General features: G+C 32.1%; 3 protein-coding genes across 4 annotated transcripts in view; 2 read left to right on the top strand and 1 right to left on the bottom strand.

Moving 5' to 3' along the window:
* Window positions 1-13,582, top strand: part of LOC126769400 (connectin-like) — a 57,662-nt gene extending 44,080 nt beyond the window's left edge. Inside the window, exons 2-3 of the mRNA XM_050488159.1 lie at window positions 10,616-11,660; window positions 12,746-13,582. Coding sequence (XP_050344116.1) covers window positions 10,640-11,660; window positions 12,746-13,500 — 1,776 coding nt within the window. The 5' untranslated portion in view covers window positions 10,616-10,639 and the 3' untranslated portion in view covers window positions 13,501-13,582. The remainder of the gene's footprint in view (window positions 1-10,615; window positions 11,661-12,745) is intronic.
* LOC126769612 (uncharacterized) overlaps window positions 1-23,260 on the top strand; it is a 553,155-nt gene that overhangs the window by 278,275 nt on the left and 251,620 nt on the right. The gene's annotated exons all lie outside the window — the stretch shown is intronic.
* The window catches only part of LOC126769644 (uncharacterized), a 180,403-nt gene that overhangs the window by 140,220 nt on the left and 16,923 nt on the right, over window positions 1-23,260 (bottom strand). The window lies entirely within an intron of this gene.

Below are 23,260 nucleotides of genomic sequence, written 5' to 3' on the forward strand. Positions count from 1 at the left end.
ATACTCCACGATGTATAGAGTTTTACTGGTGGTACAACTGGCCTTTGTGCAAGCTCGTCTCGGTAGGTACTACCCACTCATCATATATTATAACGCAAAACAGCAGTATTTGGTATTGTTGTGTACCAGTTTGAAGTGTGAGTGAGCCAGTATAATAACAGGCACAAGGGACTTAACATCTTAGTTCCCAAGGTTAGTGGCGTATTGGCAATGTAAGCGATGGTTAACATCTCTTGCAATGCCAATGTCTGTGCGTGTTGGTGACCACTTACCATCAGATGGCTCATTTGCTCGTGCGCCTACCTACACTATATAAAAAAAACAGTGGTGTTTACACGGTCTTGAATCCGATACTTTTCGGCTAAGATTCACTGGCATCCCGGTTTTGACACTGGATAATTATTTGTTTCTAAGTTTATTGCCTCACTCACATAGCCCACGGGGCGCTAGATAGTGACACTTTTAATTAATAACAAGCAAAAATGGTTCATGTTGTTGTAACCGGTACAAAGTTTATGCTATAAATACAAGGGACATGATAAGTTAGGTCCCCGGCTGGTAGCGCATAATATGTAATGTGTCGCTTGCCTGAGTTTACGCGCCGACCACTTACCTTTACAAGGCACATCTGTTCGTGTGCTTGGGTAATGGATAAGATATATATTTGAGTGAGTTTACGTGTGAGTGAAGTTTGATCGTTTTTCATTAAAGAAAATAATTCCGAGTGTAGGTCAATCAGCTACATACTAGACCAAACAAAAAACAAACTGCCTCAATGATTTAGTTGCTTGCCTATAAGGCTTTAGATTCTTAATTATTTAAATCAAATCCTTAGACTATTAGACCAATGAAAAGTTATTGATTTTGCTTTCGAAAAATTTTCAGTAAAAGCATTGACTAGACAGCGACACACTCCGTGCCTCGGAGACCACGTAATGAGCCTGATCTCTTCTGTTATGTCAGTATGTCCTCCTATCAGATTAGAAGAGTGAGGGAAGACATTTTCCACCTAATATCTCGTGTTAATAGCTAGTCTCTGATTGGACATAAACACATTAATTATTATCATTATATAGATTAACTTGAGTGTAAGCAATTTTAAAAATCCTTAAATTAAAAAAGAGTTAAGCGACTAACAACGCGCTTACTGGTATTAGAAACTCAATTAATGTTACCATGTATTGTCTGGCGGATTGATTCGATCTCCGTCGAGCCTTGTAATTGACATGCGAATGTAATTAAGTGATTTCAGCCACTGGGAAGCGCTACACATACCCTCGATATCTATGTAGATAATATCATTAAGTCAAGTGCCATTTTGTACGTAATATGTACATTGTACACTAGAGCAACTATTCATTTACTCACAGCGAGAAGTGGTCGCTTTGTGATGTAGAATATTCTAACAATTCTAGTAATCCATACGAAATCTTGATATGCTTTAAGGTAGGTCAGTGACCTTAATGTTATTGTATTATTAGTAATTACTATTTACTATTGTATTAGTAGTATTTACCTTAATAGAAAAAGAGATAATGTTGAATACTTTTACCTTATTTACATATTATTCTTGAAGTTTATTTTACCAAAATATTGAGAAGCATGATATTCATTGAATATCTATTAGAATAGTAGCAATTGCAGACTTGTTTAATTCCGAGTCAATAACAGTTTTTGGTATGGGAACTGAATGTCGAAACAGTAATAAATTTGTTCTTTTCATCAATGAAATATGGGATTTGAGTTCCACTACCTTCTGGCTTCGACATCAGATAGACTCGATGGTACCTGTTACTATCGCAATCCCAATTATATCGCAAAGGTTCAAATCGATATGACAATTTACTAGTAATGATGCAGACTTCCTGCATTTTTTTAACTGATAACATTGACTTTGCTGATTTACATAAAAGTAAAGGAAATTTAAAACTAAAAATTGGTGTCCTTTATATTAAGATCATAATATATTTTCGACGACGCGACGTGACAAACTACAGTCTCCTATAAACAGACATTTTTTGCTCTGACACTAGACAAGACGTTTACGCTTCAATGGCTTGAAATAACTAGATGCGATTTAAAGCGTTTGAACGCCGCCTACGACGTCCATAAGCCGACATCAGCGTTATAAAGCTACCATTTATTTAAACAGTACATTTATATTGTAACAACTGGGACGCGGCGTAAGGTGTGTTAGCGGTTCTGCGGCGCAACGGATAGCCCGTCTGACTACGGATCAGAAGATTTCAGGTTCACAGTCTCGCGATGTCAACGGCATTCTAAGCCGAGGTTTGGTCTAACAGGATGCGCCATTAGGACCCTCGTATTCTGAGCCGTTATGTGGGCTCGTCTGGCTGACTATCTTAAAGACCCGCTTCCCGCGCGGCGACGCTGTCGAGGCTATTTGGGCCAACAGCAAGAGGTTCATTTAAAAAAGAGGCGTGCGGTGTGACCCTGCGGCCGATAGCGTTCAAAGGAGACCACAGACTAATTTTTCCTATCACAGTTATTAAGATGATAATAATATTAACTGATATTAACATTGTTTTTATATATTTGTGACTGGTCGTGGTTTGTCAAATTGTTTTAGAAATTAAAGAGCAAACATAGAGTTTATTAATGTAATAAAACTACTAAGTAATTATTATGATGAAATAGGAAGGTTTTGTATTGCAACATACATAAAATAGTATCTGCTGAAAACCGCTATCTTTTTCAAATTTTTCTTTTCATTATTATTCGTCTAAATAAAATAACTTATCTTTTGTTAATTTTTTATCATATAAATGCTACAAATAAAGTTGTTAAAAATAATTAAAGACGCTATACACATACTCCACAACATATTATTTACATAAATAAAGAAGTCAAAACCTCTTAATAAAGTCATACAAGATGAAACCGTGATAATAAAGTAACTTTTTACATAAATATAAGACATCTAAAGTTATAGTGAAAAATTTTACGTAACGATAAATTAATCTAGCTTTGATCGTTCTTAATAAATTAAATGTAGTAGATATTACGATATCAAAATGTTTTTCATAATAGTGTTATCCTCATTTCCCTATTCCTAATACAATCTGCAACACTTATCTTGGGAAAGCGGCATGTGTATCAAAGTAAACAGTTATTTCTCCATCAATCTTCGCTTCCTACAGATGCGAGATGCGTTCGTTTAAATAACCCAAATACTGGCGCTTTTATGAAATTTTATGATACAGCAGTTTTATTTGAAATTTTTTTCGTGTCGAAATTTTTTGTTGTCTAAAATGTTCAATATATTTTATATCGAGTCTTGAGCGGGAATTGTGTATTTGTAGGTTATTTAAATACGATCCCGTTGCAAAGCTAAACATTCTGTACATACGCTAAAAACTTCCGCTTACCAGCTTGTATTTCAATGCTCTTCAAAAAAAGATATTTTTTTGATGTTTTTTTTCGTATAAAACATTAGTTTATGTCCATTGTATTCAAATGAAAATAATAATTGTGTAACTAAATCACAACTCGCAAGAGTAATTGAAATGACGCCACGTGTTAGAACGGTAAACTCTTTTCATTTGCGGCTAGATTTAATTTGATAATAAATAATGTGAAAAAATTTAGCCTTCGATTTTTAAATTAAATTTATATTTACTTAAATTAAAAAGAAAAAAAGTGTCTTTAATTGTTCGTTTTATCAGTGTGTATATATATGTATATAAGCGCGTGTGCGTGCCTTGGTCCTTTGTGTGTTCAAAAACTTTTGTTAAAATAATTCATGAGTAAGAAGATAGAACGAAGTAACTAGAAGCGTTGATTATTAAGCAAATCATATTGCTAATCTAAGTTTATCGCGATCATAAGTAACTAAACTATGCAATCTAAATTATTTATTATTATGATAAATAATATACTCATAATTGCTTGTCTTGAAAATTAATAGTCTTATTTCTAATGAAGCTTTCGCTTGGGTCTATTAAGTAGTCGATAATGGCCTATTTCACGTAACTAAGTCGCCAGCTCATTTATTTTACAGCGATAAGTAACGATAAGAGGAACTAATGTAGTACTAAATATCTTTAATGAAACAATAGCAGCGAAATAATATTAACCGATTATAAACGGCCTATCGCAAGCAGGTGTGGTTTACGACAGAATTTTCTTTAATCTAAAATAAAGTTCACTAAACCAGATGTCATGCATCTATAAATACACGCTTCATTGTTGAATCATTCGAGCTGCTTGCCCAAGCTACGCTATGCTATACTATTTAGGCAAGTGACTTTATTAGAGCGTTTGTTTAAATTGTCGATTCTCATTTTACTTTTATTACGCAAATTAATATTTGATTAACAATCGCTAATCCAGTCTAATCGCTTATTAAATTTGATGTGACGTATGATTTAACAGTTTATATATGTATGTGTTTCAGTAAATGCGTATATTTTCCTGTACTTATATTATTTCTTAAAAGGCATATAGGGCACCATCTTATTGCTTCCTCCAACAACAGGAGAGCGCTTCATTTTTCACCCAGAAAATCGGAATTGCGATTTAACGTAGAAACGGTGCTGGCATTCTTGCCACAATTCATCGCAGTCATGATTTAAACAGCTATTATGAACTTTGATTTTTATATATTAAGTAAACCAAATATCAATGTTAATATATCTTATTTGTGTTTGTAGCTTATAGTTGTTGTGTGACGTCATATTAAATCTATTTTTGAAAGTGCATATATATAACGTGCTCACATCGACAGCTTATATAAAAAAAAAATACAAATTTGTCCGAGTCCCTTATAAAATTAGTGGTTTTAATTTACGGATTCCGAAACATTATATCGTTTCGTGTTTTTCATAGTCAGATATGATATTAAATATAATCCATTATCATCCATAGCGCTGAAGATTTTCACTGATACATTCACGGCATAAAACGGAGCAACAACAACAAAATGTTGATGTTTCGCCGTAGACTAACTGAATAGTGTATGGTAAGCCTAGAAGGGATTCAAAGCGCTTCTACCAGTATCCATGAAATTTAATATACGGATAGTTTGAGATACTCTAGTTTAGTCTAGTCTAGAGTCTAGTGCGCTGTAAATGGTTTATTACGGTCGAGCTGGTATGGTCTCACGACTGCCGTAACCACGGTTCGAGTGTGCATGTTATCTTTGACTACATTAATGTATTTGAAATAAATATAATTAACGGCGTTAATTTTGTCAATAAAGAGTTTTTTTTTATGTATATAAATTGTTTATGCATTTATTTTTAATCTATGTTTATAGTATATAAAATTTAAATAAAAAGAAAAACAAAATACGCATTACAAATTTATAGAAAAAAACGTCGTCTAAAAGATTGTCATGTGGCATTGTACCCAAGACGCTGGCACTATTGCCTCTGTACCGCTAGCCTCAGTACTCAGCCTTTGGGCTAAATAGGCGCCATCTCTTGGGTCACTAGAAGTTTATATAATGATTAAGAATTTCATGGGGAATGCGTTATGAATATTTGTCGTACGAGAAACGTAAAGAAAAGTTGAAATTGAACGTATATATATTACTATAACATTTGTTTCGTTCAGGTGGATAACAAGCTTAAGTACCATCATAGGAAAAGATTGTGGGCGGTCTGTTTGATAAACAAGTGTTTAAAAAAAAACAAACGATTAAAATATAATTTTTCGGTCAAGGGAAGTAATGTTTGTAAGAGTTTTTATTGAATTAGCAAAGTAGAAAAAAAAAACAATTTGCGCTTTGATATTCAATACTGAAAATAACTTTCAACACGTAAATAGTTTCAAGGTAAATTTGAATGGGATACCTGTACTGTGAAAAAAAATATCTGCTTACTTGTGGGTTACGTTTCATTTCAATCTATACAAATATTATAAATGCGATAATAACTCTGTCTGTTATGGTTTGGCGGCTCAACCAATGATTTTGATGAAATTTGGCATGAAGCAAGCTTAAGTCCCGAGAACATAGGCTTTTCAGTTAATACCCGTCCTTATCCCCCTTAAGGCCGCAAAGCTGGGGGCGAATAATAGTTTCCTATAAATTAATGAAAAAATCAAAGTAATAGTATTGGATTCCTATTACAGTACTTAATAATACCTAATATTTCGCTTCAACAAAGTACATAATCTGATAAGTTTATAGACATATATACAAACACGCGGCGAAGCCTTGGGCAAACACTAGTGAAACCTAGTACCTTATGTATTTCATTTAGTATCGACTACACGTAAGTTAATTGGGAGAAAAGAATAACTACTTATATATATTTTGCGGTTTCTCTTCTGTAAAATCTACGTTCACAACCGGTTGTTGGTTTAATATTTATTATAATCGTCATAATCACTTATAAACATTATTTCCTGCACCTCCTCGGGTTGGCTGGTACAGAATACTCATACTCATAGTATTACTGAACATTATATTAATATAAAAAATGACTTGATAGACAAATAAATATTTATATATTGGGATATTTTTCACACACGGCCATCTGATCCCAAATTAAGCTTGTACAGAGCTTGTACTATGCAAACCAGACAACTGATATACTATTTTTCTTTTGTTAATACTTACTTATATAGATAATTACATCCAGACTCAGGACAAACAGACATGTTCATGCACACAATTATCTGTCCTGGCTGGGAATCGAACAACCTTCGGCGTGAAAGGCAAGCATTCACCAACAACGCCAACCGGCTCGTCAATATAAACTAAGCATTAATAGTAAAAATATTGTAGCTTAGACTTGTTACCATGTTTACGCCGAATTAAATTCGAGGGATAAAACAGTAAATGAAACTAAGGAGAACTGTCCTCTGCTCACACAACTATAATTTCCGTAATCCGTAACAGCCTGTGAATGTCCCACTGCTGGGCTAAAGGCCTCCTCTCCTCTTTTTGAGGAGAAGGCTTGGAGCTTATTCCTATATAACTATAATTTACTTGATCTGATTATTCTGATAATTTTAACATAATTACTTTCACATTACATATATTTAGTAGCGAATCTAGACAGTGCGATTCATGAAACTGACATATTTTATTACCGTCATCTATCGCTGCCGAGTAGTAAAACACAATATTATACAATTAAAAATTATAATACATACTTTTTGATATGTAAAAAAAGTGCTTGTAAGTGTCTACTTGAATAAAGTATAATTTTATTAACAAGTTACTCACATTGCTAGTGATATAAATATCTTGTTATATAACTTGATTAACACATTCATAGAATAGACAGAGTTTTTAATCATATATACTTTACTGTAAATGTAATTAATGTTGTTAATATTAATAATAATTTACCTCATAATTTGGTAAATGTGATAAAAATTTAAAATCATCACTTTTACCGGTTTTAAACAAAATTAAAATTATACAAACATAAAGTCAACATTAAAATCTTTCAAAAGTAATAGAAGCAACTTAGGTTAACAAAATATAATTTATTTCTGCCAGGCTTCTAGAAGGCTTTTGTGATTCTTATAACAAAGTAAAGTTGCACACGTCTATACGTTTGAAATTTATTGCATGCACCAAAAGTAAGGTGTTGTATTAATTATTAATAGCCTGTAAAAGTAATAATTATTCACTTTTACTATAAATGGATCACACTTACTTAACATAAATAAATCAAGATGTAATCAGTATTAAAGTACATATTTAATTCTTATTTGTAAATTTTAGGTACAGTACAGTAACAGCCTGTTAATGTCCCACTGCTGGGCTTAGGCCTCCTCTCCCTTTTGAGGAGAAGGTTGTGGAGCTTATTCCACCACGCTGCTCTAATGCGGGTTGGTAGAATACACATGTGGCAGAATTTCAATGAAATTAGACACATGCAGGTTTCCTCACGATGTTTTCCTTCACCGTTAAGCACGAGATGAATTATAATCACAAATTAAGCACATGAAAATACAGTGGTGCTTGCCCGGGTTTGAACCCACGATCATCGGATAAGATTCACGCGTTCTAACCACTGGGCCATCTCGGCTTAATTTTAGGCACGAATGAATAATTTAAAACAATTCCAAAGTATTTTAAACGCGTTCATTAAGTAACGGTGGAGTTTGGAGTACTTTGTCGAGTTTATTTCGAACAGACAAAAAAAGTTTATCGATTTTAGACAGAAACGAACTCTTTAAATAGGAGTGATCTTGGATGTTCTTACATCTTTTTTAAAGTCTGTTCGTTTGGATGGACAAATTTGGTTAAAGTTTAGAATAGAGATTTTTACAGAGACTTAACACATCTGCCCCTCGAATATGTGGACGAAGCCACATAAAATAAATGAATATCATAGTAATAACATATGTAATAACTAGCGTTGGTGCTTTGTATAAGTCTTTCAGTAAATGTAAAAACCAACAAAATGGTATGATAAGTAACCCAGTGTAGTTACGGGCATAATATTTTAAATAACATGGCTTACAGAGCATTGACTTAAAGGTTAGCTAAAGCCTCTTATGTCTGTGGATAATGGCCACTTAGAATCAGGTAAAACCATAATCTTATTTTAATGATAAAAAACAAAGATTTGAAGGGATCCGCACCATCAGGTGCCTCATTTTCAGGTCTGCCTACATAACACAATATTACCCAGTAAAGGAATTTTTTATTTTTTTTATTGGGGAAACAAACAGTAAACCATCCAAGTTTCCACTTGAAAGAAATACAAAAACTAGAACAGTGCATACAGAAAAAAAAAACAAACAATAAGCATACAATTTCAATTAAACCTTCAAATATAAAATATAACGATAGATTTATATTTATAAATAGGAACTATCTCGTTGATCTAGTGGCTTATTTATAAAATCCTAAATTCCGAGGTTCGAGGTTCAAACCCAAGATTAAACCGTTAAAAAGATATAGTTTTTTTCAGAAGTGCTATAATGAAAATAACTCAAAAAAATCCAATACTGATAACAGCCTAGTCGGGAAATGGGCAGTATTTACACTCCCGCCGCTGCGGAAAGTACGTAAAGCCGGTCGTGTCGGATGTGCCGTCCCATTGGATTACGAGAGTGTGGGCATAGTGAGTGCATTTGTATTTGCGCATACGATTTCATCCCATACAACAAGATCCTTACGGCGTTTTCCTTGAAATGAATTATTATAAGCACAAATAAGGCAAGTGACAGCTTTATATATGTATACTGGTGCTGCTCAGATTTGAGAAATTTGACAGAATTGAAAACATCAAACCGTCAGTCATCGCTGTATGTAATTTTGGGTAAATTGTGATGAAAATTATACACAGAAATAGTACTGTATCGGCTTAACTTAAACGTTGTTTAGCGGGTTGTTAGTTAAGCAATGCTTTGTCTTCTTCTTTCGATTGTCAAATCAATAATGATAGAAAGAAAGAAATCACTGTTTAACAAAACAGCGAATAAGCCATGTTTATAAATAAGTCTATTTAAGTTTAAAATATAATTATTTAAATTTTTGGATATAGATTGTTATTAGATTTTTTTTCTTACTTATTCTGGGATGTGTTTAAAAATATATTAGCTTACTACAATAAACAGATTGATTTGATACAGTCTTCCCTAATATATCCGCAATATATTCTACCAACTAACAGCAATACTCCGTATTGTTGTATTTCATTTTAAAGGGTGAGTGAGTCAGGTATAAACAAGCATAGTAAAGGGTGGTTATTATTCCTAAAGTACCAATGCCTATGGGCGGCCCATTAGACTCTGCCTACTTTCAATAAAAGATAAAATATTTTTAATGAATAATGAATCTCTTCATCCTACTGCAGACATTTTATCCCGATAAATTAATGCGTAAGCTCTTATAAACATCAATATCTATAATGAAGTCATATTTCTCATAAATAGCGTACGTGACCAACAATCTTTGTGAATTACTCACTTGCAATAATATTGTTTTAAAAATTGCCTACTTATTAGTATAAATGTATTAATCAAAACAAAATATTTTTAGTTATTTCTTATGAGTTATTCTGACTGCTTTGCATTTTATACCTAATGAGATTTTCGTTTATGACACAAAGGGAATATGATAAACATTAAATCTTAGCACATATGTAGCTTATATCTTGCGTCAGAGCACACATAATGAATTTGTGTAATTAAAAACTGTGTCTATTGTGTGTGTGTGTGTGTGTGTGTGTGTGTGTGTGTGTGTGTAAATATTTGGTAAAATTACGGATCGAACCTCGACATTCTAATAGGTTTTGCATCTGTTGATTTTTAATTTAAAAAAATCGAAAAAATCATTCCTAATGAAAATAAGGAACGAATTAACCCTTTCAGACATTGTGGTCAGATTTACTAAATCGAATTTGTATTCCGACCCTATTATTAATGGATCCATAAAATTGAATATTAACGATGTTTCATTCAATGAGAAGTACTTAAACTATTCAGATTTGCTTTAATTTATTTATATAACAATTTATGTGTTATTATATTAACCCTTTTGGGAACAGATAACTTCTACACACTATAGATAATTTATTGTTATGATGTATATACACATTCATTGACCTATAAAACGTTAAGCGTTTCTTATTTTTAAATATATCTAAAAATTTTAAATGAAATTCTTTGTTTATTACAGAAACTGCACTACACGAACTGAAAAATGGCTCCTTGGGGTATACTGACGCTTATATGTGTTGCATTCATCTTTGTCGAAGCCAGGCGCTATCATCAGAAACGCGAAACTAAATCGCATCTCTGTGATCCCGTTTTTAACAACACGAATAAAATTCAATGCTACTGCGTCAAGGACTCGCGGGAAAATGAATTAATAAAAAGCGCTGATTGCTATTCAACAGTCGACGGTATTTCACAAGACGACACTAATTGGAAAAATTTTGACGAATTAAAAAACGTTGCGAAACTAACGTTTACGAATACAAGAGGTGTCCCGATCAAATTTATTCCCAAAAATGCTCTAAAACATACGAATGCTTTGTTAAAATTAGAAGTAAAATATGGAAATATTGCAATCATCGAACCATTTGCTTTCGCCAATTTGAGTCATGTCAAGGAAATAATTTTAACAGATAATCAGATAACTGTGTTAAAAACTAACGCTTTTGCCCATCATGGAGATTTAACAACAATCGGCTTGGACACGAATGCGATCGTGGAAATAAATCGAGACGTATTTATCGATTTGCCGTCGTTAGAAAAGATTTATCTCACAAGCAATAAAATAACAACGATTCACGACAGAGCCTTTGTACATTTGACAAACTTAAGGGAGTTGGAAATTGATAGAAATAATTTGTTTACATTGAATAGCGAAACGTTTTCGGGATTGAAAAAGTTGGAAAAACTTGATCTAAGTGGCAATAGCTTAGAGGTTATCGGCGACAATACATTTGTACCATTGAAAAATTTGCGTTCATTGAATTTAGAAGGTAATAAGATTCAAATGCTCGATGAAAAAGCATTTAAAGGTCTGTCGAAATTGAATTCGCTATCGCTGGCGCATAACGTACTCACAGAAATTGACAATGACAAGATATTTGATGGATTGAAGGCTCTCTCATTGATGAATTTAAAGGGTAACCAGCTACGGACGCTTAAGCCTGAAGTAATGGCGCCAATCGTGAAAAACTTTTACAGCAATGTCAGTAGTTTAAACGTTGAAGGTAATACACGTAAATTACATAATAGTTTATTTATTATAAATTAATTAAATAGTAAAAAAAATCGTTTGGTGTGTTAAATAAATCAAAGGAGTAAATCTAAATGTCGCATCAAATAATTATATATTATAATCGTACCTACTCTTCTTTCACTACTTTTGAGCACACACGCTTAGCTTCCATACTTCCAATGGATGATAAAACTTTTTTTATTACTGAGTTATCATAAAAAAACATACTCTATTGAAGTAGGCTGTAAAAGCCTTTTGAATTGTCATTTATAAGGAATATATTAAATGTAAGGTACTTACTCGGAATATGAATTCTGAACCGACAAAAACACTAATTAAATAACGTAGGGCTGTTAGTTAAATACATTTAAATTTAGCTATTATATCCTGTCAACAAATAGTTATTTCACGCCTTTTATCATCTATATAACCTTATATTTAATAATATTCCTATTTTTTTATGATTTTTCTTAAAATATTTTAATTTATGACTGGATAAGTTAATAATATCAATGAAATTATTTTAATTGTTATGAGGGAAGGAAAAGCCGAGATGGCCTAGTGGTAAGAACGCGTGAATCTTAACCGATGATCGTGGGTTCAAACCCGGGCAAGCACCACTGAACTTTCATGTGCTTAATTTGTGTTTATAATTCATCTCGTGCTTAACGGTGAAGGAAAACATCGTGAGGGAAACCTGCATGTGTCTAATTTCATTGAAATTCTGCCACATGTGTATTCTACCAACCCGCATTGGAGCAGCGTGGTGGAATAAGCTCCAAACCTTCTCCTCAAAAGGGAGAGGAGGCCTTAGCCCAGCAGTGGGACATTAACAGGCTGTTACTCTCTTACTCTCTAAGGAAAATTCAATAATTGACTTTTTGGAATCGAAAACATGGCGTTATAAGCATGTTATGATTCTTCAAAACTCATATTAATAATGTATAGACAACTAACGTTATTTAGTAAAGAGTCATAAAAAATTGTTTGAAATCAATTTAGCTATGTATATTTGCCATATTATTTAGGAGATTAATTTATATTCGCAATATAAGCAAAAATTTTTCTTCATTACAGATAACAACTTCCCCTGCGACTGTCGACTTGATTGGTTCATTAATTTAATGAATCGTACAGAAAGTTCTCACTTAAAACTATCCATTGAAAATCTTAAATGCACTCCGAGTAATGAACTTAGAGAGAAATGGGTAAAAACTATTGAAGCAGAAAAAAATGCTCAAGATCAGGAAGATGCCGATATTGCAGCAGGCGCGGACTACGAATACTACGATGAGACTCAACTCAATGGGAATCTTTTTTACACTGACCTAAGATTTATACTCAATTGTACTGAGAAATTTGACGATGCACCAAATGTACAACCAAATATAGCTACCAAAGCAATGAATAGTTCTAATAATATAAAAGATAAAGTATCAGCAATTACTACAAAAACAGTTACTCTCGCTACCACACATAAACCTATTAAGGAAACACAAGGAACGACTGCAAGCCATGGTGTTCTAGATTTATCAATTGAGTCTGCTACGACTGAGGCTGTTAAAGCTCGTAATGATGAAAATAAGGAAGAGAATAAAGAGAAAAAGCCGAATCCATACACGACAAGTCGGCTAGCAACTGTTTCAGCCAATCCAATAGACAAGAAAGTATTTGATGATCGTGAAATGGCATCAGATGAGGCGGTTCCAGATAAAATTAAGGCACATCGAAGTATCCAAGAAATGAAAGATGTTAGAGATTATTCGGCCAGTGCGAATAAGAATGTAGTATCTGTGCTTGTTTTAATCATAATGTGTATTACATTTTTGTAAGTTAGTTAACTAAGTATTTATAGACATTACTCTAATTTTATCTCTCACATTCAGTCATTAATATAATAAATAACTACTAAGATATAGTTGCATTATTTAATAAAATCCTTATATATTTAACAATACATACACTTTCACTCAAGATATCTAATTAAGTAAAGAAAATATAACCTAAAGATCAATATTGTAAAATAAAGAAGTTAATAAAATTTGATTTGTTGAAAAATTCGTTTATTTTTGCCTTTCAAACAAACTGTATCAATAAAGCATTCATTTTAAATTTGAATTGCAAATATATGAATAATTTAAAAGGAGAGAAATTTGATTACAGTTTTATAAACACAAACAAAAATAAAAAACCTAAAGTTTAATCTACTAGCGCCATCTATTATTGGACGTATACACTTCAAGGAGTTGTGGCATAACGTATATAGCTGTTATAGTCTCGAGTTCAATTGGTCATGGTAGTATTTAATGTAACGCATAGATGGCAGCTCTGGTCTTTTATTGTGTTTATTAAATTATTAAAAAGAGAAAACTTGTTCAATATTATTATTCTTTTCAATGTCTTGTAGTCAATTTGAACTTTAGAAAACTATAAAATAAAAATTTTGAAATTTTTATCTCTGTGCACACTAAAATACAATTATATTATTTGAATATACTGTTAGTATTTACATAAATTTTAATCATTATTATCCTCATTAATTTACACAATACTTAAATTATTTGTACTTTCAACGATTTCAATTTATTAAGCGACGCGAAGCTACGAGTCTATCCCCAACGATAAACCAGTGCAACGCGCCTAAAGAAGTTTTCACTTCAATACATAAGCTTAGTAGTAGTAGATATTTTGTTAATATTAAAAAATAATTTTTATTCTGATAAGCCGAGACAACTTTAGTTAAAGTTCGTAAGTTCAAACTGAGACAAGCACCTTTTAATTTTCATGTGCTTAATTTGTGTTTATCATTTTATCTCGTGCTCGACGATATAGGAAAATATCGTAAGGAAACCTGTATTTGATGGATTTAAGTCAGTTTGTATATCCGTCAATCCGCATTTGAGCACCATCCAAACGGCTCTGTCTTAACCCAGCAGTGGGACATTCACGTGCATTTTTCTTTTTATTTTATTTACTATAATAATTTTACACTATATTATCCTAATTTTAATGTTAATATGAATTATATTTAGCTTTATTTTTATTTTAAGTATTTGTATATTAGAAGAATCATCATAAATAAATATATTTTTTAATTAAAAAAAGTTATAAGGTCAGTTACTTAAATCCATGAAATTTTTCAACTATTTATAAAATTTTAAAGTTAAAAAACAATTAAACTAAGCAGACCGCGTTCTCGTCACTCTTAATCCTTCTTGAAAAACTTATTATAATGAGAGTTCTTAATTAGAAGTTAATTTACTCGAAACTTTTTCTAATTAAATTATCATGGAAAACGTTTCCCTCGTCAAATTACCACGACTTCTTTAATATTATTAAGATGAACTCTATGAGAAAAAAAACTTATCAGATTCTGTACTTTGTTGAAGCGAAATATTAGGTATTATTAAGTAATGTAATAGGAATCCAATATTTCAACCCGTATATATTTAAAACCAATATATAATATTGCATCGTTATATATACATATACAGATAATCTTGAAAAGTATTACATTGCTTAAAAACAAAATTTATACCAAATCGTTAGAACCGTTTTCGAGATACACGAAATAAATAAACGAATGTATAAAAATTGATTTTTAATTCCAACAGTGTCTATGGAGATCACTTACCATGCACACAAATGTCTATCCTGGGTGGGAATTGAACCCACAACCTTCGGCGTGAAAGGCAACCACGCTAACCGGCCCGTCAAATTAAACTTAAAAATAATTTAAACTTACAATAAGTGTATAATATAACATATTTGCTATTTAAATCTAACTTCGTTTATAAATTTATTATTCAAATTACGAAAAAGTTTATTTTAGATATAATTTACATTGCGGGCACAAAATTATAAAGAAATAAAATTAATGTCAGAAAAAAAAACTCAACGAATAAATATCTCAATATCACTATTATATATGATATTTTTATAAGTAAAAATTTAATAATTATAGTCACTAGAAAATGTCTGTGATTCTGTAATTTAGTTCCGTCTGCCTAAATACATATATTACTTTTTTTTTTAATTCCTTCAAATGTCAACAAAACTATTAACTACCTTATAAAACGTTTTTTAGCAGGCGATTAGTTAAACAATGATGTGTCTTCTTCTTTTGAATGTCAGATTAGTAATGACAGAAAGAGTTAAAGCAGTATTTAACAAAACAGCCGCTAAGCCAAATTTAAAAGGCCGTATTAGTTTAATATAAAATAATTAAAATTTTTGGACTGTTATTAGACTTTGTTTTTATTATTGGTTCTGGAATGTATAAATATAGATTACTAGTAGGGCTATGTCCAAGTTCGTCTGGATAGGTACCACCGACTCATCAAATATTCTATACCGCAAAACATAAATATTTAAGTAACAGCCTGTATATATAGCACCACTGACATAGACCTTGCTCTCTGGAGAAGATTTAATGTGTTCTATTTACAAATTTCCAAATTTGTCTCGGATCTTTAAAAATAATAGTCCGTAACCGTAACAGCCTGTGAATGTCCCACTGCTGGGCTGAAGGCCTCCTCTCCCTTTTTGAGGAGAAGGTTTGGAGCTTATTTCACCACACTGCTCCAGTGCAGGTTGGTGGAATACACATGTGGCACAATTTCAATGAAATTAGACACATGCAGGTTTCCTCACGATGTTTTCCTTCGCCGTAATTATAATCACAAATTAAGCTCATGAAAATTCAGTGGTGCTTGCCCGGGTTTGAACCCACGATCATCGGTTAAGATTCGCGTTCTTACCACTGGGCCATCTCGGCTTAAAAATAATAGTAAAGAAATAAATTTCCTAATAATAAAATAAGTAATGTTATATTTTTAAAACTGGAATACACCGAAGTGTGTGATAATCCACGCTATTATAAAACTTCAGTTATATTTCGTGGACAGCTCATAAATATTTACTGATAACTCATGTAATATATTTCTTTTATAATTGACATAATGTGCTACTAAAAAAAAAACTTTATATATAAAAAATAATGATTGTAATTTATAACAACAACGCAGAGCAACGTATGTACATCATGAAATCGATACAAATATAATTTATTCCACTGGAGTTGGTTGACAATGAAATCAATTATTGAATATATATCGGCTGATTCCGTGTGATCTTTATTCCGTCTTGCATTATTCAAGGTGATTGATGTCGTTCGTGTTATTCTTTTGTTCTATGTATGTGTATCATGTGCTATTACTCTCATATTGGTTACTAATGTCGTGGATAGTGTACTGAATGATAAACGACTATTGTAATATAATAAATGTTCTTCGTTTTAATGTTGCTGAGAAATACCTTTTTTTTAAGCTTTTCATACTTTGTCTGTAAATTTTAGAATGTTGTATGATAATTTGTACTTATTATTGTCGCGCTTATGATGAAAAGGGTGTACCGGTTTCTGACTTTGTTGTAATATTGTTTTTTTCATACTAATAAAAATACTTTATGTCGATATAACACATGACTCTAATGTTTTAAGTCAAAAATATTGATTATTTAAATTATCATAGTGATTTGTCAGTGTTAAAACCAATAATGTATGTAAAAAAATTACCACCTTCGATTAATATACACGAGTTCAATGCCCATGCCCGTCTCAGCTCTTTTAAGAAAGAAACGTCTGAATTAACAAAAGTTAGTATTGTTGTGTTCTGGTTTGAAGGTTGAATGAGCCAGTGTAACTACAAGCTCAAGGAACATAACATCTTCGTTCCCAAGGTTGGTGGAGCATTGGCAATGTATTGTAATGGCTGATATATTTCTTACATCACAATCGCCATGTCTATGGGGGGTGGTGATCGCTTAACATCACGTAGCCCATTTGCCCGTCCACCTATATATAACATAAAACACGTAGTTCTCAAACATTTAATTAATAATAAAAAAGTATTTTTTTAATTAAGCCGGGTGGCGTACGATTCTGTCATTTCATTCATTTGTGGAATGACTTTTTCTATTACTTGAATTAAACTATGGCTTCAACCGCCAACAAAAGTCGTATTGTTGGAGAACACACAAGTAGGTAATAAAATTTCAAAGTTATTCAATGACAATTTGTTTTATTCTTGGCATTGATATAAAATTACTGTCTATATAATTATTGTATGTGTTAACTACAGTACAGTACAGTACAGTAACAGCCTGTTAATGTCCCACTGCTGGTCTAAGGCCTCCTCTCCCTTTTGAGGAGAAGGTTTGGAGCTTATTCCACCACGCTGCTCCAGTGCGGGTTGGTGGAATACACATGTGGCAGAATTTCGATGAAATTAGACACATGCAGGTTTCCTCACGATGTTTTCCTTCACCGAAAAGCACGAGATGAATTATAAACAGAAATTAAGCACATGTAAATTCAGAGGTGCTTGCCCGGGTTTGAACCCACGTTCACGCGTTCTTACCACTGGGCCATCTCGGCTTAACTAACGGGTATCTAATCATTTATGTATATATAGTATAATAATAATTGTATTGCATTGTACTATACAGTGCAATACAATTATTTTTTATTGGTTTCAGCCGTGGGTTGACCTGCGTGTGATGGCAGGTAGGTTAGGTAAGGTAGTAATCCTGGGTATTGGATGTGTCGGGGCTTTCGCATGTCCTATTTCAGAAGGACTTAAGGAGCACGGCAGCCGATCCGCGCCGATAACGGTACACTGTAGTGATTTTAGGGTAAAGGATGTATGAGTACTGCACAAGTATATGTGTAAAAACAAGTGCGCTCTATTCACTTTTATAATTCGATGGGATAACAAATCCGACGCCACCGAGGCACGAGATGGAGTGTAAGCACTGCTAAATTTCAGATATTGGGCTGCTACCTGTAAAACTTTAACTATTTTGTACTCCTAAACGGGTTGATATTTATATCCTCCTTAGAGAATGGAGGCCCGCATAGGCGGGCCGGCCATCAGAGCGTCACGGTAGCATGCGAAAGCGATTCCGTGGCGCTCATCGTTAAGACGGTAAGGGTACCGCTGGTTTTTTAGTGGGTATTCCGATGTTCGGGGCGCACTCGGCCTTAGACACCGGCGAGCCCCACATACCACCCCACTGTTCCCGTGGGGAAACGCGTAATGCGTTTTTCCGGCGTTAAAAAAAGGGTTGATATTTATAAAATGAATGTTTACATAAAAATTTACATTATATTTAGGTTTTAGAATAAACGCTCGCGCTGATCATATTAGAAGTTACTTATTGTAAATGGCATTCGAACCTACAACGTATAAGGAACATGAACAAACAAAAAAGAGGATTAAGATCTGGTTTAATTGTTAATCCTCTGACCTTTTTTCATTTATTTTTATTAGATTACAGACAGATTAATTATTAAGATAAAGTATATTTTTAAACTTTATTATTAAAGTCTGTAGATTTTAGAATATTTAAAAATAAAAGTATCTAATCTAAAATTATGTGCTTCAAAGGCATAATATATTTTCACCAAACTGTTATTATTATCGTGTTGTTATTATTATCGTAAATAAACTTTATAAAGTTACCTTTAAAGTTTTTAACTAATTACTAAAACTGTCTGTTCCCATAAGTTCACATAATATTATTATTTATTTAAAACGCTTTTGTATATTATAGTTATACATTATGCCGCCACATTTTATTTTATACGCGACGCCGAAAAGAGTGTAATTTTTTAAGGGTTCACGTATGTATGTGAGTTTCTTTATTACACCGTAACTTTTAAATGGTTTAACAGGTTTATGTATGTGATATCATTAGAACCATTACATCATTCCGAGAGGTTGTAAATTTATTCATTATTTTTTTTTATGTTATAGGCAGGCGTCAAAGATTGTAAGTGATCACCACTGCCCATAGACATTGACGATGCAAGAAATAATAACCATTCCTTACCTCGCCAATGCGCCACCAACCTTGGGAACTGAGATGTTATGTCCCTTGTGACTGTAGTTACACTGGCTCACTCACCTTTCAAACCGGAACGCAACAATACTAAGCATTGCTGCTTAGCGGCAAAATATCTGATGAGTGGGTGGTACCCACTGGGTATGCACAAAGCACCAGGTAAAATGTTTTATTCATTTAGTGCAGTCATGTGTTTTTTAATTTTTAAGGTATTTTTTTTAAATATAATAATAAATATTATATTCATTCTTATTGCTTACATTACGTAATAATATTATTAATTTTTAATATTGACAACTAAAACAAGTTTTTTTTTCAGTAAAAAGAAAAAAGAAAAGATAAAGTGTAACATTCAAAATGCGTTGCAAATGTTAAAATATATCAATTTGTGCGCTAACAATAAATACGTTTTAAAATGTTGCGAATATTATGTTGGCAATATAACATTTTCATATAAGGATTAAATGTACAAAGTGAACTTAGTTTTAATACTTAGTACAAAGGATTAATTCTTTCGGAGCTCTTATTTTATGATTCGGAGACCGCTTTAAAGCTTTGCGACTTGACCTGCTTTTGTTTGAATGAAAAATTACAGACATTTTTCTGAAGATATTGTTTCCTTTGAAGTATTGATAAAAAGAAATTGTACATCAATTTAGATAATTGTATGATTTCGTCATTATGTTTATTGAATTTTATTTCTCAAAGGACGAATTTATTTTTTTAATTTTACGTATCTATTTTATTTTAATAATATAAATGTACGGCAAATTTATAGTTAATATTGTATTTGATGTATTTTAATTGTTTTTATCACTATGTTATGTACTTAAACCGTCATAATGCTTACCAAAACTAATTACTAATAGGCAATCAAGTTTTAATTTACTATTTAACAAATTATTTCAAGCCTATTTATATGTGAATTGTAATACTAAACAGTAATGAATAGATGATCGATCGATGATCTTTGAGCGAGAATACGTTAAGCGCAAACATAACCCTTTTAAGTAGTGCGATTGCTTAACAGCTCACTTCAAAACTCACTCTATACTATTATGATGCGGGTTTTCTTGAAATGTCATTACTTTCAATGTCATAATTATTGTCAATGTCGGATATCACTTTCTGACATTTCACAAGCATTTTCTGTGTTAAATTTGTAGTTTGTTCTTACGGAATAGCCCTAAAAAGGTTTTCTTGCTGAAAAGCCGTATCTTTACGCGAAGTCAGTGACGGGCAGTGCTCGTTGATAATAAAATAATTAATTTTACAACGCTTTGCTCAATAATTTATACCGCAGTCTTGATTAAAATTGGTTTAATAGAAACTGTCTTTCCATCTTATGTGCGTCGTGACTTTGCTTTCGTTCGTGTAACACTGTATAGTATATATGTATAATGTATAGTACACTATGTATTTTGGATTTTATATCATCCGTGTTTGTCTTTAGAAATTTAATTTAAATTTTTTTCTCTTTAATATTGCTGTAAATAGATTCTTGTGATCATTTCGTCTAAATTTTGTTGCTTCGTGACCATTGTAATTTGTACAAATGCGCCATTTTTTATTTAAATTAAAACTACTAAGGGCCATTTCACTGCAACGGTTCTTTCTATATTGAACAATTTGAATGTATGAAATCAATGCATTGTTTTTTTAAGTATATTATATGTATTTTAAAACAAAATAAATATTTGAATTGTATATTGTGAGCAAAACTCAGCAGACGTTGTCCTATGTGTAAACTGGCGGTCAGTTGAGCGATATAAAAATTGATGTATTGCCGTCTAGTAGCGGCTTACAATGAAATGGATAGAATTTAAACCTTGCCCATGAAATATAAATTTTTATATTATTAATTACCATATAAATATATCCAAAAATATAGAATTAAGATAATTTGTTTAATTTGTTTTATAACAAAATTTATTATCTGTCATATTTTATTATTCATTATAATTTTATAGCTTTTTTTAACAACATATGTTTTTATACTATATTTTATATATATTAGGATTTAGCCCCATTATTTTCCGCTTAATTTATAATTTTATTTTTTCATATTGCTTTTCCGTTGCTGTAAGATTCTGTTAATTGCAACATTTGCAAAAATTTGATACAATTCTTAATTTTGAAAATAATATCCAAAACCCGATCATTAAAAAAATTAATAAAACATTAATATATAAAAGCATTCTAGCCATTACTCCACGCGGTCACTTATACGGTTATTGATATATAATAATATAATAATATACTGGGACATTTTTCACACACGGCCATCTGACCCCAAATTAAGCTTGTACAAAGCTTGTGCTATGGAAACCAGACAACTGATATACTACATATACTACTTTTTTTTTTGTAAATACATACTTATATAGATAATAACACCCAGACTCAGGACAAACATTCATGTTCATGCACACAAACGTCTGTCCTGGGTGGGAATCGAACCCACAACCTTCGGCGTGAAAGGCAAGTGTTCTACCAACCACGCCAACCGGCTCGGTTGGCGTGATAAATATATATTTAGGCCTTAATATAAATATTTTAATAAATAATAATTTATATATATATACATTAGTTTTTGTATAGTAAAATAAATATATACAAAAAAATAATAAAATATTTTTTGGCAAATTTGAAATTATTCAAATTAAATATCATCCCTAATACACCAACCCTCTGTAACTGGGAAATTGAAAACCATCGAATGCGATTTGGGATTTCAGCTGAGGTCATAAAATATATTCATAACCGGCAGCGCGCTAAATAAAGCATTGAACGGGATGTCGGAGAAACTGTTTATTAAAATGTTTGTTTGTTATTGTGAATTGGACGCGTGGTGAACTCCGATTGTATTTATGAGTATCGTTTTCATTTTTAAGTAAGTTTGCTTTTATAGCAAGGACTAAATAAAGTGTATTTTATTATTTATAAGGCATACAATTTGAGCATTTATTGAGTAGAGAAAACAGAACTACTGCCTGAATTACGGTTATCAATCCCAAGGACCAACCACCTGAGCAAGATATATTATACTATCCTAATGTAGGTACCAACGCAGATGCGCTCTCTACTCCCTTTTGACGGCATGGAAATCTTATGCGTCCAGACAGAGATCAGGCGACGGGCCAACGATTTAAGAGCGGGTTTGCTGATCTTTAACTTTATTTTGCAAAGTCTTTAAAAGTAAAAAATAAAATATAGTTTGTATAACATTATGATTTCAAGAAATATTTTTTGTATCAAAAACATAAAGGAACGAATTTTCTTGATAAGCGAACGAAACGTCTTCTATTATTTACTTTTACTCGTCGTTTTTATGAGATAAAAACTGGATTTTTAATCAAAGATTATTTACAAATAATCTAGGACATGTGGGATAAATCTCTTCGTCGTCATTCCATCGCCAATGACCCACCAGCCTTGCGAACTAAATTGTTATATATTTTGTTCCTGGCACCGGCTCACTCACCCTTCGTACCAGAACACAACAATATTATATTTTGCTATTTAGCGGTAAAATATGTGATGAGTTGGTGATACATGCCTAGTGGCACAAAGTCATACCTCCCTGTGATAAAGGTAATTAATTAAAAAAAAAACTACTTTGTTACAATTATTATGTCAATGAAAGGTCGAATCCTCAGAGGGTAGTGCACCTCAAAGCGATATTGT

Source organism: Nymphalis io, chromosome 7 (genome assembly GCF_905147045.1).
Source record: "Nymphalis io chromosome 7, ilAglIoxx1.1, whole genome shotgun sequence".
In the NCBI taxonomy this organism is placed as follows: domain Eukaryota; kingdom Metazoa; phylum Arthropoda; class Insecta; order Lepidoptera; family Nymphalidae; genus Nymphalis; species Nymphalis io.